This window comes from Festucalex cinctus, chromosome 6 (assembly GCF_051991245.1).
Source record: "Festucalex cinctus isolate MCC-2025b chromosome 6, RoL_Fcin_1.0, whole genome shotgun sequence".
Classification (NCBI taxonomy): domain Eukaryota; kingdom Metazoa; phylum Chordata; class Actinopteri; order Syngnathiformes; family Syngnathidae; genus Festucalex; species Festucalex cinctus.
The window spans coordinates 12176637-12193074 of NC_135416.1; the positions used below are offsets into that span (position 1 = coordinate 12176637).

The 16438-nt window shown below is 40.7% G+C and overlaps 1 protein-coding gene across 2 annotated transcripts; it reads left to right on the forward strand.

The window, feature by feature from the left end:
* Positions 1-243: 243 nt before the first annotated feature.
* klf3 (Kruppel like factor 3 (basic)) lies at positions 244-16221 on the forward strand. 2 transcript variants are annotated; one of them, XM_077524999.1, is made up of 7 exons: positions 244-544; positions 9024-9084; positions 9478-10030; positions 11300-11447; positions 12675-12785; positions 14455-14621; positions 14722-16221. In XM_077524999.1, exons 2-7 carry the CDS (start codon positions 9043-9045, stop codon positions 14901-14903), a joined length of 1203 nt encoding a protein of 400 aa, XP_077381125.1. In that variant the 5' UTR covers positions 244-544; positions 9024-9042; the 3' UTR covers positions 14904-16221. The 2 variants fall into 2 exon arrangements, with proteins under 2 accessions (XP_077381125.1, XP_077381126.1); XM_077525000.1 differs by lacking the exon at positions 12675-12785 and having other exon boundaries at positions 251-544.
* Positions 16222-16438: the final 217 nt, after the last annotated feature.

Below are 16438 nucleotides of genomic sequence, written 5' to 3' on the forward strand. Positions count from 1 at the left end.
AGAATGGATGGACATATCAGAGGCTGCTTGCATACGATGTGCAGTGATGCATATTCGCCGTAAGTCTCAAATAAAATAAATATACTGTATAAAAAAATCGCTATAGGCTATGATTTAATAATACATTAAAAGTAGTGGTAATTTTCCATAAATCATTTTATTGATGACCAGTAAAGACAAGCTCTCGCACTGCGTGTGTGACAATTCAGGGCACACAGTCGAGCGGACCACCCCGCCCCGGTCCCGCCCAGCGGTCCGACCCCATGGAGAAAACAGAGTGTGGATCATGTGACAGCAGCAGTTTGTAAAACGACATACCGAAGACACGCACACTCGCACAGACACAGAAACACACTAGGTTAGTGGGTTTTATAATCGGCGAAGTTGCCGCCCGCTCAGCGTGTAGGAAATCCCCGAGTGGAGGTGACCGGCTTGTTCTCATGTCAGTGACGCCGAAGGAAGAACACTTTGCGGCGGACTAAAGCGGAGAAAGTAGTGCCAAGTTGGTGTCCAGCAAGTAGACGGCTCCTGCTTCATCTGAAAGGTGAGTTGCACCACTGTCCATTAAATAACAATTAAATTTAAAAAAAAAAAAAAGAGGTTGACATTGCGTCATTGTTTTGTTTTGGCTCGTCGCACTTTGAAGAGCGTTTTGTGTCATATTGAATAAAATTGTAGCATTTATTGATTTGAGGGAGGCATGCCACTGCTGTCATTTAGGTATCGCATTGATTTTTTTTTTTTAATTATTAAATACTCATATTTTGTAGTGTGTGTGTGAACATGTTCTCTTTTTGACTTTTTGAATTGATAATGGCGGTGGTATCTGTGGGCCAAATGGTTTGGATTCGATTCCCAGCATGTAACGTGTGCATTTGTCCCGCTAAGTGGTTACAGATGCGTCCTGCGACCCTTTGGTCGCAGGTTCGATTCCTACCACGTGGTGTCATAAATTGTATTGCTTCTTATAGGACATTCTGTCACAGAATTCAAATGTGCTGTTTCTGGATAAGTTGTTCAAGTGGTCGAGGGTACTGCTAGGTTCAGTTCCCAGGATGTGCCTGTTACTGTTTTAAAGTTTGATTATTTTGTTCTGATTTTACATCCATTTCAATTTTACAAAGGACAATTAGTTGTAATTATGTTGTATGAAAAACAAAATCTGTTTAATTTGTGATGTAGTTCAGTCAAATTCAGTTTGTACACCTGGGCCATGTGATTTTCTGTCTGTGATATGTTTAAATAAGTTTACATTTTAATGACAAGTGGGTATAACCGCAAGGATTCCAAGATATCAATTCACCATATATCTGGCCAGTTACTGGTTCTCAGGTACAAGTGGTTACAACTGCGTCCTGCGACTAAAAGTTTCCAGGTTCGATCCCTCACATTCTCGCCAAGCCACCAATTGCTCCAAGTCGCTCTGTTATGTCATATGGACTGAATATGATACCAGAGCCGGTAGCGTAGACTGAGTAGAGGTGCACGGTATGACAGCTAAGCCCACGGTGTGAGGTGACAGGTGTGTGAGTCACACCTGAAGCCCTGCGTCGCCCCCCTGCATCCTCTCAGCGAGGCCCGTCCCTCCATCCCCTCGCCGTGTCTCTCCACGTTTCCTGTGCTTTGTTTCAAGGCTGAGGCTTGCGTCACACATTCCTCTTGGCATATGAAGCCCTCATCCTGTTTAGAGGCCAACGAGCGAGAAGCGAGGGAGGAGAGAGGGATGAGGACGTGGGGGGGCGGAGGACTGGAACGGTGGGGGGGCAACCTCAGCCTCTTTGTCTGACTTCATGGTCTTTTGTGAGCACTGGTGGAGTTTTAAGGAAAGTTATTTATGATTATTTGGACACTGACCAGTTTGTCTCAAGGCCCCCCAACACACACATACACAAACACGCGCACGCCCCCAATACCCCACCCACCCCTTGCGCCTCTTTCCCTGAATCAACATGCTGATGTTATCTGGTGGAACAAAATGCGTAAGAGTGCACACACACAGACACTGCTCAAAGGGCACGTCTTGTGGAACATAAGAGCTAAACATTAAACTGGTGGCTGCTGAATATTTGGTCATCCTCGGTGAAGAAGCCGAGGAAGTGAGCACACACGGACGAAACGCGCACAGGCTGTTACACAACCCCTGCGTCTCAACCACCGGATCTGTCTCTTCCCGCCTCCCACAACCACACGCTCATTTACACGTACACGCACCCACCTCCTCTTGTTTGAGGTCCATTGAAGTTTTGTCATATTTGCTTTCTCGTTTCTTCCAGTTTGACATAGTTTCGGTCAGAGTGTCTGTTTTCTGTTTTTCTTCCATTCCCCTTCTCCTATTATTTAGGTAGGGAGGTGAAGTGTTATTTTAGGGGGGGGGTCAGTGAGACAGGAAACCGCAGGCCCCCAGCAGCAGAAACCTCCCCTTGTTCCCTTCTCTTTCTCTGGCTTTGCTCTCTTCTTTCGAGCCCCCGACCCATCACGCCGTGTGGAAATAATAACAGTGCGAGGGCTTCCGCTGCTCTCTGGAAAGCTTCACCTCTGCCGAGTGCACGACTTGAAGATGTGTCAGCGTATGTCAGCTGCAGCATATGTCTTTCAGTGTGTGTGTGTGTGTAATGATAGATTTTGGTTCATCTTTCCTGGCTGATGGGCCCCCTCGTGTCTGGCTCTCCAGAGACCCTCGTTCTGCAAAAGTGGGGCCCCGTGCTGGTGTGAGTCAGAGCACGCGAGGGGTGATGAGGGGTTCATAAGGGTGGTGATCATAATAAGGATGGAGAAGAAGTTCATCGGTGGATGTTGAGCTCATCTGTTGGTGTTATATTAAGTGGTTGTTTTATATTGAAGGCGGATAAAAACATTTTTTGGGGGGGTAAAAAAAAAAATGTCCATGTTTTTTAAAAATAGTTCTAAAAAAAACACTTGTGTTTCAATGTATGTGTTAAAAAGTCATCCATTGAATGTTGTTTTGGACATGCCAATGTATGTCACAGTATGGCCGAGCACAGCGCTGTAGTGCAAGAAAAGTGCACATTTCGTCAAGGCTCAAAATAAGCAGTTTCACATCACAGTTTGCATACAAAAATAGCATTTTTCACATCTCTAAAACACTGAATATCAATATTTAAGAATTAAATACCGAGATAACAGTCACAAGGAAGTCGAAGAGAGCCACCCAGACGGTCCCAAAAAGCTTCGCTCGGCTCATGTCGCCATACCGTGGGTAGTTCAATGTCGAGGGAAGCTCTGTGCTACTTGCGCAGAAGCTGCTAGCTAGCAACAGCTGGCTACTAGTGTGCCTAAACACGTTGTAGAGAAACTCTTAAGTCGGTAGCCTAATCATTGACTGTATGGTGGCGAATAGGATACATTTTTGACTAATGTCAGACTCACAAAGGGATGACTAGGAAAGACGGAGGAGCCATGCTCAATGCTAAGACAACCTCATGGACACGGCTAGCACGTTTAACAACGCAATTGAGAGCTAGCTTTGGTGGAGAACATTCAACTTTGACAGTAAAGTAAAATAGCAGGCAAATTAATAAGTGTTTGAATTCTCGAAAGAAAATCATACTTGCAAAACTGAATTGGAAATGAATTAACATCCGTTATGGTTTACGTCAGCCAGGAGGAATGGCCTCTCGTTTAGACAAATGGATAGTTAGCCAAGGTAACACAACCAAAGGTCACCAGAGAGACTAGCGATGTTCAAACTTTTATATATATATATATATATATATATATATATATATATATATATATTTTTATTTTTTATTTTTGCCATAGCAAGAGAAGCGCCTTCCTCTTCTCCGCTCAAAGCTGGTCCAGTCTGACCCAGCAAATAAGCCATGCTAATTTTTAACCTAACCTAAGATTGACACAGCTAGCGCGTTTAACACCAGAATTAAGTGCTTTGGTGATTGTACACTTTTCACGGACATCTAGCTGGAACTATGTTAAAGCAGCGTGTATCCAACTAGGCACAGAAATATAACAGGCAAATTAATAAATGTCGGAATGTGAGAGAAAATCTACTGGCTAAACTGAACCAGAAACCGGAAATGAGTTACTGTACGCTACATACGGCCTATAAGATTAAAAGTATATTAATATGGTATGAAATATTTATAATTTCTCAGTGTTCTTTTCAGTTTGCTTGTTTTCACAATAGAGCCCTGAGTTTTGACTTTTGATGTTCTCAAAATTACCTTAAATGCCAGTTTGTTCCGTTTTGTTTTCAATCAGTTTTTTCCTTCAATCTTTTAGGCAATAGTTTGCTGCTATACACAATGTGAATTTAAGACAGAAAAAGTTAAAACTGTTAATTCTATTAAGAAAAAAAAAATTACTACTACTAATAATAATAATAATAATTGTTCCAAAAGGTTAGAAAGTTGCTTCTCAAATGAAGTCATTGATTCGCTCTATTCACCTCTCAGTTTTGGGCTAGTTTGTGCGATCTTTTATTTCAAATTGTATCATGGGAAAACGAGAAATGAGGGAAATGAGACTCTAACAAACAAACAACGGCAAAGGAGAACGGTGTCAAAATATATTTAAAAGATGACTATGTTGTTTTGGTGTGTTGATGCACATTTCTACAAAGTAACTCGCCACCTACTGGCCTGTCATGCATATCGCAATCAGTGTCTTCTGCTGTTTTTCAGTTCTTGTGAACTGCGATCATTTTGGCAGCACTGTTGTCAGTGTGTCAGAAAGACATCTTTACTAGGTTGTAGTGACATAAAACATAAAAGTTCAACTACATGGGGGTGTAAATAAAATAAAAAAGACTCCAATATTAGCTCACCACCTTTATGAGTCACACAGTTAGCATCCTAATCAGTCAGTGCTAATCAATTCCATTCCTTAAGGGTAAAAGGGCCGGATTGAGTAGGGGGGTGTAAAGTAGGAATGAGCTCAGAGTGGAAATGAGTCCGTAAAGACCAAAAAGAATGTGGAGAAATGTGAGTTGTGGCGTGTTTCTTGGACAAAGCCGTCGTCTGGAGGTTTGTGCGCTCTCTGGTGATCTCATCATCTCCAGCAGTTTTGCCATTAGAGCGTGCGCGCGCAAAGCCCCCTGTGTCTGTGTGTGTGCACGTATGAGCATGTGTCCGTGTCTGTTATAATTTAGGCCTTTAGTGATTTAATGTGTGTATTCTGTTGAGCAAGCAGAAACGTGCTGTGTGGTTGTGTGCATGCATCTGTATGTGTGTGCGTGTGGTGAAGTCAGTAGCCAGGGCCTCCAAGCCACAATATTTTCCCCCCTCAGTCATGTTGTTCTTTATCATTCATGGAGTGAGAGGAGAGGATAGCGTGCGGTGCCGATAAATAGGAAGCGAGAGGCTGTCGAGGGCTGTGGAAGACGACGGCTACATGTTTCGGGGAGAGGCGAGGTTAAAGTGGGAGGTGTCTTGTCTGGCGACGTTTAGCACACAGTAGCTCCACTGACCTAAAAGGACAATATTTGCCAACCGCACTCCACATGCACAAACACAAACCCACACATGAAGAGTGCCCAGGTAGGTTAGTTTTATTTACGAAGTAGGTGCAGCACACACTGACTGGCACTTCAAATACGTGTGCGTGTGTTGTGTAATTTCCAGCAGGTCAATTTGAGCCGGTACCGAAAAGCCTGTTTTATACAATGCATGTCAATAAAAGTAGGTCATGCGACAAAGTTAGGTCACCATGCAGCATGCACCAAATCATAATCACTGATATAATGGGCTGAATCACAAATAATGCTGTGTTTATTGACACTGTCAAAGCCGCCTCCATTTTGCAATTTGTTGATTATTGTGGATGTAGTTTGTTGTTTGTTTAATATGAACAAATTGTCGATCAAGCAGCATCCTATTTTCAACACCCCATTAGATTGTGCAAGTGTGTATTTTATGACCTCAAATTTCTCGATTAACCTTTTGTCTCTTTATATAGTTTTTGTATCATACTAGGGCTGTTGCTAGCAAGAATTTTTAGAATTTTTTTAATCTATAATTAATTGAATAATTGGATAAAAATGTACTTTGGATTGAAGTGGCCATTTTTTGAATGAATGTTGAGTCGGTCCAATCAGAACATTTGGACAATTTTTAAACTAGGGATAGACGGTTTGCATTCCCACAATTATCGGCACCGATATTGGGCATTTTGATGAATATCGTTATACGCATTTTTTTTATTATTTTTTCCCAATGTGACGGCCAATAACGGTGGATCTAAAACCATTTTAATCTCAGGGAACTATTTATTTAAATTTTCAGTAAAAAGAAAAGAAATTTGAAAGTTTAAGATTTCAGGTATTTTAAAATTTGGGGAAAAAAAATATTTACTGCAGAAAACTAGTTTTGTTTTTGTTTTTTTTGTTTTTTTTGTACTTGTATTTACTTGTTTAAGTTTCCATTTAACTTTTTAAGACATACTTATAACCTTAGGAACTCCCTTAAAATTTTGTTAGAAATTTAAAAGGATGTCTATTGGCTAAGATAAAAACAAAAACAACTTTTACATTGTGAAAAGTCTGAAAAATTGTTCAATAAACACGCTTTAAGACATTACAACAAAGTCAAGAATGGCATTTATATTTAAAAAAAAAAAATGTTGACGCCAGTATTTTTTCACCCCTTTTTTTTTTTTTTTTTACTGGAATTGAATATTAGCCCCAAATATTGATTATCGGCCTCTTTGACTACTAATAATCATTATCGGCCCTATAATAAAAAGATTAAAAAGACATGTCGGTCTATCTTTATTTTAAACCAAACAATGGCTCTAAAACGATTACCCAGTCACTAAATTAATTTGATATTCTGTTATGGTTGTCAAATGGTTTGTCACCTCTTTATGTGACAGTGAGACACACAAATTGCCAAACAATTGTTTTGCTGCAAACAAGAATTGAAAATATGATTCCCACTTGATATTCTGATCTTGATGCTCGATTTGGCTGGTTATTATTTCCTAGCCTTTCCTGGCTGGCTGTCACTTTCACTAAATGTTGCATCTTTCAAATCTTGCATGTATTGTATTGGTCACTTCCTGTTTCAGACCCTTCTGTTTGTTCCTTAGAAAAGAGTTTGTCTCATCATGAAGCAATCTACCTCGTGTCTCACTTCCTCGAAGATAATCATAATCGATAATAATACAGTTGTATTATCGTTGGACCTGAAGATAATATAATCTATTTATATGATATTCAGAAAAGTGAGCACTGTCAATTTGCTCTGTTTGTTTCTGTTTGTTCTGTTGTTTGTTGAAGATTGAACCCTCCGACCATACAACATTTGAGGGGAAATGTTTGATGACTGTCTGTGTCTTTCGAGGAGTTTCAGGAATGCAGAGCACTTGGGAGGGATTTTGTTTTTGTCAGTTATTTTTATCTATTTAATTTTTAGAACAGCTTGACACACTAAAGGCATTTGGAAGGAAGATACCGCCAGGCCATTCGGTCCAATATCAGTGACACACTTTGACAACATTCCTCAAAAGTTCCTCAAATTGTTAAAGCACTTTTCCCCCTCATTTCACTTTGTGAAAGAAAAGTTTGAAATTGTCCCAATAGTTAAGTGTGTAGCTGTAGGAAAGGATTCAGGCAAATTTGTGTTTAAATCACACTCTTGTCCAAATGTTCAAAATGTCGCCACATACACTGTGAAACAAGTTTGTGACCTTTCTGCCACCTGATTGGCAGCCAGAATAGAACAATTGCTTGACCTCCAGTTGAACCACAGCACAATACAAACCCGCTTTACAACGCAGACTCACGCACACGGGCCACACCTGACTGCTCGCTCTTTGTTTCTCCGGAGCCGCACGATGGGTGAGGCCTCTGTCGTCATGTTCACACCCTTCCTGACCCAGCCAACAAAGCGTCCTGCTCTCCCATTGGTCTGTTTGCCATCTGGACTCCCAGCCTGTGTGTTTGTGCGTGTCTGTTTAGGACGAGCGCAAGGGCCCATTTGTTAATAATTAAAGGCTAACTTGTCTCCCGACTGTGGACTTTGATCAGCTCACACACACACATGCGCACCCCCCCCCCCCCCCCACGCACGACTCATTTAAGGAATGTTCTTGGTACTATGTTACCTAAAGGCTCTAGTGAACACACGCATACTCATTTAGGAACAGTCATTGTGGTTACACCTGGTGTGTGCATGCATATTCTCCTGGCTCGCTCGCTACGCTTCATGATACTGTGGTGTGATTTACGTGGGTGCAATTGATTACAGTGGATGTAGGTGGAGCAAACCAGGAAAGCAACTGGTGTTTATTAGTGAATAGAGTTACTGTAAACATTTTCAGAGGAAGTAGATGCACGCAAGGTAAAAAAAAAACAAAACAAAAAAACAAGACTCAATAAATAACAGAATTAACAAAAAGCTCTCAGATGTACTATACTAGGTTTAGTTGTCCACTTTTCTATGGTGGATCTTTGAGATGCCCTACTGTGTGAACCATCACTTAACCAGTAGGGGGCAGTCATCCACTAAACATGCCCAGAAGAAGAAAGGAAAAGGAAGTTATTGACTTCATGTAGCTAACAGCTAGCTCTAACTTTGTTATTTACTCATGGAGTAATGTTGAATGTTGAAGCATCCTGTAAAAGTGACTTTTAAGACGGTATTAAATGCGCACTGTAGATATAATGATGTATGTATGAACTAAATGGTAGTTATAGTGTAAGTGGTAAACGCTAGCGTGCTAATGCTAATTGCGATTGCTAACTGTTTAGCATAAGTTAAGTTTGTTGTGTATGCATATGTATAGAAGATAATAAATTATGAGTACTTATATACACTCAATTCAATTTCTGTCTAACCTTAGTGGATTAACAACAACAACAACAAAAAAGAAGAAAATGTGGTTCTGACTATTTGGTGCAGTAATTGATTTGAAAAAGATTTGATAGTGACAGAACTAGCTACAATATCGTAACAAGTTTAAGATATGATATATATTTGATCATCTTTATTGAAACGTGTTAAGAATCTGTCTTAAGGGCCGTGTGTGTGTTTTGTGCTTTGCAGGAACTCAGCCATTGCAGCCATGCTGATGTATGATTACCCTCTGAAGACAGACATGGAGACGGTAAGGCACGTGTGTGTGTTTGTACGTTGTGTGTGCGCTTGCATCATGCCTGAGCATGTTTTTGATGCCATGCAGTAGCCTGCACATAGCGACCCGCACTCTTGCTACGTGTCTAGACAGCCCAGTTCCCACATTCCGACTCTTCCTGGACAAACAGACCTCAGTACAGTGGACATTTGCATACAATGGCCGCGCACGCCGTCATACAGCAGGCTAATCAACACGCGCTTCTGACAGACATTCCCAAGCAAAGCTTTGCTGACATTTCTTGGCTGGCTGTAGTTGTTTGTAAGGCAGACGCTTGTTTTCGCCGGTATTCCATGTAGAGCGGAAATTCAACTCTGCTCTTTTGTTCCCTTTCCCTTCTCTTGCATCCTCTCCTCTCTTTCACAGTCATTCTACTCATCGCTAGTGAAAACCCCGGAGCCGTACGGAGTCATCTTCTCCCACCCGGCCCACCTCTACCACAGCCACATGCAGGCCCTCGCCCAGTCGCACGCCGCCAGCAACCCATCACACGCCCAGCTGGAGCCCGTCGATCTGTCTCTGAGCAAGCGCCCGTCTTCCTCTGCCGCCTCCTCGTCATCCTCCCCCCACTGCTCGTCCGCCTCTTCCCCGGTCTCGTCGCGCAGCACCCCGCCATCCCCTTTCAGCACCGCCAGCCGCGCCTCCCCGCGCTGCTCCCCACAGCTGAGCCAGCGGCATTCCTCGCCGCCCGCCACCTCGCTGTCGTACCCCAGCATGGTGGCTCCTCTGATGGGCGCAGGCTCGGGCGTCATCCAGAGCTCGGGGGTCATGGTGTCTCCTGTCATGGTGCCTCTGTCCGTCCTGTACCCTTCCCCTCTGCACTTGCACCAGCCCATAATGGTGAGCCCACCTGTTACGGCGGACGAGGACCATCATCACCATCATCATCATCATCATCGAAGCAGAGAGCACAAGACAGGTGAGCCCTCATTGCTTCAGCACACTCCAAAACAAAATGCATGTTCAGATTTTATACATATTGCCCTATTTCCACGCACTATACATCATTGGATATATGCATTTTTGATGCCCTTTCAGTAAATGTGTATAGATATATCAAATTCTTAAATTGATCCTTTGATGATTTGTTTTCTGTTATTCTCCCTACAACATTTTCACTCATGTACAGTTGATTCACATAAATTGTGCTGGACACACTCCAAAATCAGCTAGCAACTAACCTGAAAAGTTAGCGCATGCTAACTTCCTTAGCATGAACCAAATAGTTCGGTTAAATTAATTCACCTTTCTGACCCAAATTTATGACATGAGAAAAATTAGGTTGCGGTTTAAAGTGATCAGAATGACTTCACGTACTCGCGTAAAAAGAGATCTGCGATTACAAGATGGAATAGACCCCAAGTTTGAAACTGACAAAACTGATGGGAAATCGTACAGTTGAGTTTTGAGGTTCAACACAAAAAGCATTGACGACGTATGATAAAGTTTTAAGTTTGTGATTCAAACACTAGAACAATAAGTCATTTCCCATCCATCCATCCATCTTGTGAAATTCTTACCTTAGTGACAAAAAAAAAAAAAAAAAAAAAAGGATTGTAAAGGTCATGTTATGAGAAATAAGTTATGCTTATTCATATATTTATTTTCTGAAGCATGTGTACAGAAACAATTCAAATAAAAATTTCAGGGTTAAATTTCTGGGAGTTGATTTTAAATTAACTCTGCAGAGATGTAATTAAGCTCTGCCTTTGCACCTGCACTTCTCCAGGTTGAGAGAGACAAGTTAGCGCCATTTTCCTCCTCCTTACAATTCACTGGGAAACACTGACATTGAAGTCGTTGTCACTCACAGAGAGATTTTAATACTACACACTAGTATAGTGTAAAAACAACACTGAACAGTGTTGACGAGTGTTGAATTTCAGCTACTCTTAAATTTAACTTTGTAGGTGTTGAATTAACACTGCTGATTTAGCTGCGTGCTATTGTGTGTTTTTGATCATCCCCGTTCTCCAGCTACTTAATTCCTGATCTTTAAATTGACATATCTTCACCACATATTACCCGATTTTCACAGTCTATACATTGTTGAAAAGCATTTTTGATATACCGGTACTGTATATGGATTTCTTAAATTTGATCCAAGTGATCTCTTTTGTTCACATGCAGCATTTATTCTTAACACTAACCATGACGAGCAGCTTACGGTGACTTTGTTTCTGCACAGTTCAATCCACAAAGTCATTGGATGGTCGAGGCGATGTCCACGACGTGCACAAGCTAATTAAAAGCGAGCCTCGTCCTGAGCTCATTCATGAGCGCCACAGCAGCCACGACATCAAGCCATCCGTCATCAGGATACCACACGAATATGAGTAAGTTTGACACGTGTACACGGCACTCGGGGCCGGGTAACGATGTCTTGCCTGGCATATTGGTGCCAAGGAACAATGTTGAAGTGAATTGAGGAGCTTCGTTTCAACAAAAGTACAGTCGCACTGTGCTGCCATCTTTTGTGGATTTTTGCTGTTTGCATCAGGGATCGGTCCCGATCTCACATCAATAGAGGGGCTTTACTCTATAGTCAAGGATGTGCCCCGCATCTCAAACAAAAGTCTGCTCAAATTGTGATTGGCATTTTGGATTAGATTAGCAAATAGCACCTCAACTGTCTTTCTTCACAAAACTAGTGAAAAAACTTTTTAGTCAGTCCTGCTATCTTAATAACATACAAGCACACAAAAACATTAGATCTAGGGATGGTTGATACCACTTTTTTTTTCAGATCGATACTGATACTCAAATCTTGAGTAGATTCCGATACCAGTTACCGATACCACTATTACATAAAATGACCCCCCCCCCCAAAAAAAAAAAAAAAAAGTCAGATAATTTTAAAGAAATACCTATAAATCCCAATCTAGTATGTTTACTTAAAATTGCATGAAATAATGCCAATTTCATGCTCCTCTAATTTCTGATTGTAAAACGGCCACTAGAGGGCGGCCAGTGCTGGTATCGGACAGCGTCATGAGTACCGATACCTTGTCTCGGTACTCGCCCATCCCTAATTAAATTATAACTCGTACACCCATCGCAATGCAACAAGGTTGGATGTATACTTGACTATCACATTCCCAGGCAAGGTTTGCTTGAGCAACCATGACAGTTTCATAAATGTGTGCGTTAATGATGACAGATAGGCAAACAAAGGAATTTTTAATAATTCAAGTCCATCTAAACAATATAAACAAAACTCAAAATTCATTAGATTAAAATGTTGTGGTTTAATATCTTCAGGAATTAATATAGATTCATTATGCTGCAGTCATATTGTACATGAAAAAAAGTTTATTCTTTAAATAATTATGGATGTTAACTGCAGATACATTCGATAGCATCTCCATTCCAAATTCTTTCACTACACCGTTTATTCTTTTATTTCCAGTCGTCTGTGTCCTTTGGTACGAGTCTCCATGCGACGAGGCGGCCTTACAAGTTTATATCAGCCATCCGAATCCTGTCGCCGTCACTCTTCCACTTCCTGTTCTCTCTTTCATAACCAACCCCCTCCCTCCTTTTCGCTTCCTGTGTTTTTCTAGTGCTCGTCGTCTGGCATCTGCAGCTCCCGCATCTATTCTGCTTCTCCTATCCCTCATATCTTCTTCTTCCTCGGGCCTTTCATCCTCCGTTTCACGGACAAGCGTCGTCAGGTAGTTGCTGGCCGGGTTTTGAAGTCGTTGTCAGTGTGTGCCAAGTGTGGCTTTTGCTGTGGGCGTCTCCAGTGCTGTCATCACCTCTCAAAAAGTCATTCAAGCATAGTCAACACTGCGTGCACTGTACGTGAAATATAGGTCATGCTGGCTCACCATTGTGAACCAGGATGGGTCGTTGTGTGTGTGCGTGCGCGTGTGTGTACATGACTGCGCATTCCTTTGCAGCGGACCGATGTGAAAGATTCATATTTCAACACCCTGCGTCTGCTTTTAACTGCCACTTTATCACACCGTTGTGCACGTACGTGCACACACATGCGCACACACGCATGTTAATGTAGAGAGACCACTTTTTTTCTTAATAGACCAATTCAAAAGCAGATGTTTTCTTTTATTGTGCTCAATGTGAGTAGCATATGCTCTATGAACGTCCTATTTTAAAAAGGCCTTTACCTTGAATAATTTCCTGCAAATGGTTACAATACACTGAATCCTCCAAGGTCAAACGCCCTAAAGGTGGAGCAATTTGTGGAAAAATTATGAAATTAATAAAATGTCTAGTTCAGTGTGTAATGTAAGTGAGATGTCAACAAATTTAATGAGACTAAAGTACTTTTTATTTTAATGGCTATGTAGTACATCAGATTTCAAATGGGTGGAAGAGTTTTTATAAATGTTGATTTATTATGTGATTTTATGAGTAAAACTTTCACAATAAGATGACTCAAGAATATTTATTTACCCAAGCAATAGCCTCAAAATGTACTTGAGGGTATGTCGTGTGGATAAGAATAATAAACAAATCCATAGAAAAATAGCTTAACCCTACAAAGCCAAACGTATCATATTAAATACAAGACATTTTGAGCCCTCTATTTCATGAGTATAATATTTTTTTCCCCCCCATTAAAGCCTTGACGTATATGATCTTACACATGCATTTCATGTGTAATCCATTAGAGGGCAGTATCACCCAGCTGATGGCTTTTCCAGCGACCCTGCAAGATTACCCATATTTATTAATAGTGAGAAACGTTCTTTCTGTTTTGTTTTGTTTTTAACACTAATATGTTTGATATGCCTGTTTATTATTATATTTTTGACAGTTATAAATGTGCAAATTTAAAGCATTTCGACCGGATGTATCAAATATGACACAAATCAAAAGTCATATGTGAAAGAACAATAAAAACTATTTTTTTAAAATCTGAATTTTCCCATACATTTCATGGTTCAGGACTTCAGGCTTTCTAAAGTTAAACCCTTCAACCAGAATTTGCATATGTAATAATCTACAATTAAAGTGGGGAAAAGGAGCGAGACTTAAGTAATTATAGGCTTTTGTGTTCTACAATTACAATCTATTATATCAAAATTAAAGCTCATTAGTCAACTAATGTAGTGGACTTTTGCACAGCACTGCAACTATTTTTAAACTGTTCAGAGACAAAAGGTGATTAAACAAAACCAAAAGGTGTGGTGGACCGGGAAAAAAAAGGAGTTTGTTTGTTTTTAACTTCCTGACAGGCAGACGTTATTATCTTGCTGCCAAATAACAGTTCACTTGTGTGAATTCAACACCCATCAAAGCAGGCCTCTATTATAAGTGACACTGACGCCCCCTATTGGTTGCATTGCTAACATAATCCATTATCTCCTCACTCAGGGGCAACAACCCGTCAGTTATCGTCCATTCGGCCACTCAACATCCTCTCCCCGCTGACTCTCCAGACACACTGAAGAAGAGAAGAATCCACCGCTGCGATTTCTCCGGTTGCAACAAAATCTACACCAAAAGTTCGCACCTCAAAGCGCACCGCAGGACGCACACGGGTAAAGATGCTCAGATTGTGTTGTGACATTGTTCAAGCCTTCTTTTTCTTTTCTTTTTCTTTTTTCCTTGAATCGTGAACGTGTTTGTGCGCTCCTGCAGGTGAGAAACCGTACAAGTGCATGTGGGAGGGCTGCACGTGGAAGTTTGCCCGGTCTGACGAGCTGACGCGACACTTCCGCAAGCACACGGGAGTCAAACCTTTCCAGTGTCCCGACTGCGAGCGCAGCTTTTCCCGCTCCGACCACCTGGCCTTGCACAAGAAGCGCCACCTGCTGGTGTGAAACTGAACCTGGTGTTGGGGGTGTTCAACGTTGGACTGTACCACTTGGACTTCGGGGGAGTGGGGTATAAATATTGGACTCCAATGTGTGGATTGGGGCAAGCTTTGACGCTTTCACCTGTTTATGCTGAATATGAGCTGGTATCCTACTGAGACAAACCTCGGAAGCATTCACCGCATGTTGCCATTATAATTTGGTCAATCCAAATCTTTTCTCTTTTGAAAGGGTTGCAACATCTCAGCTGGTTTGAGAGTGCTTCCCCCTTGTGGCCTTACTAAACACACGCATATGAAAAGCCGTTTTATTGCCATCAAGGGCCAATAAAATGTGACGTGTTCTACGTTGTGTCACATTACTCGTTGGCAATGTGGCTAACTCAGCTAATGCTAGCCTTGAAATTGAAACAGCACACACCTCATCTGCTTTTAAATTAGGCATTCTCTTATGTGCACACTTAATGGAACATAATGCAGCAAAAATGCACTTCATGAAATCTTTAATTAATTAATTAATTAAATTAATTATTTTGGTTTTTATTCAGAAAGGTAACAGTTACTGCACTTGGGGCATTATTGTTTCAGTGAGGATATTGAGTGCAGAAAAAATATCTCATTTCTTGTATCAAGCTCATACAATATAATGGTATAAATGTATTTTTCTTTTATTTTTTTTCTTTTATTTTTTTATTTTTTATCTTGAGACACTTTTATTTGGGAAAATGTCACTGAAAGGATCAGGACTTGTTTGCTTTCCAATATTTCATTCTACCAACATCATTGCAATCATTTTTTTCTTATTTAGCAATCCCCTCTTGATAGCCTCCCGAGAACAAAGTTGTGTATGTGTGTGCGTGTTCAGGTCTCCATGCAGTGTGCACTTTATAGGTAAGATTCAAAAACAGCATTCCCAAATGCATACATTTATCCACTCATAAACTAAACATACTCGAATGTAGCGGCTCAACAGATCAGCATTGTTCTTTTTTTTTTTGCTTGTAAAGGTATTTGTGTGTCTGCAAATATAAGTTGTAATATATATTATATATTATATCCATATATATTTTATAATTGTTAGACTGAAAGGGCAATTACAGGTTTTTATTAAGCATGATTTTGATACTTGTAATAATGAAAAATATTACACGTTTCTGCAATGTTGTGTCTATCATGAACTTTATATCCTTTTAATCTAAATTGGTAATTGAAAGGGAATGTGTTGAACTGTGAACATAACTGTACAGCTCTGTCTGCAATTTTGCATTGCTTTCAAAACAGGATATTCATACCACTTAATAAACTTATTGATACTGTTTTCAGAATTGTGGGCTTTCTGTGTTTATTTGCTCTGCAGTGCCGTAAGAACACTGAATCAATTTATTCACATGGAATCAATATTTGAAACGTTTTGTGGTATTATTGTTGATTGGTGGAATTAGGTTTGTGTAGCAGCAGCAGTAGTAGTAAGGTTTAATTTGAATGTTACTATGAGAGGCTATTGATGTGTTTTAGAGCCCCATTAAAAGTAAAAAGATTTAT

What these genes read in the sequence shown, in the direction of transcription:
- klf3 (XM_077524999.1), top strand. Translation starts at nt 9,043, where the DNA reads ATGCTGATGTATGATTACCCTCTGAAGACAGACATGGAGACG. An exon ending in AAGCAGAGAGCACAAGACAG is followed by an intron (nt 10,031 to 11,299) that starts GTGAGCCCTCAT and finishes GTTTCTGCACAG; the next exon opens with TTCAATCCACAAAGTCATTG. An exon ending in GCACCGCAGGACGCACACGG is followed by an intron (nt 14,622 to 14,721) that starts GTAAAGATGCTC and finishes GCGCTCCTGCAG; the next exon opens with GTGAGAAACCGTACAAGTGC.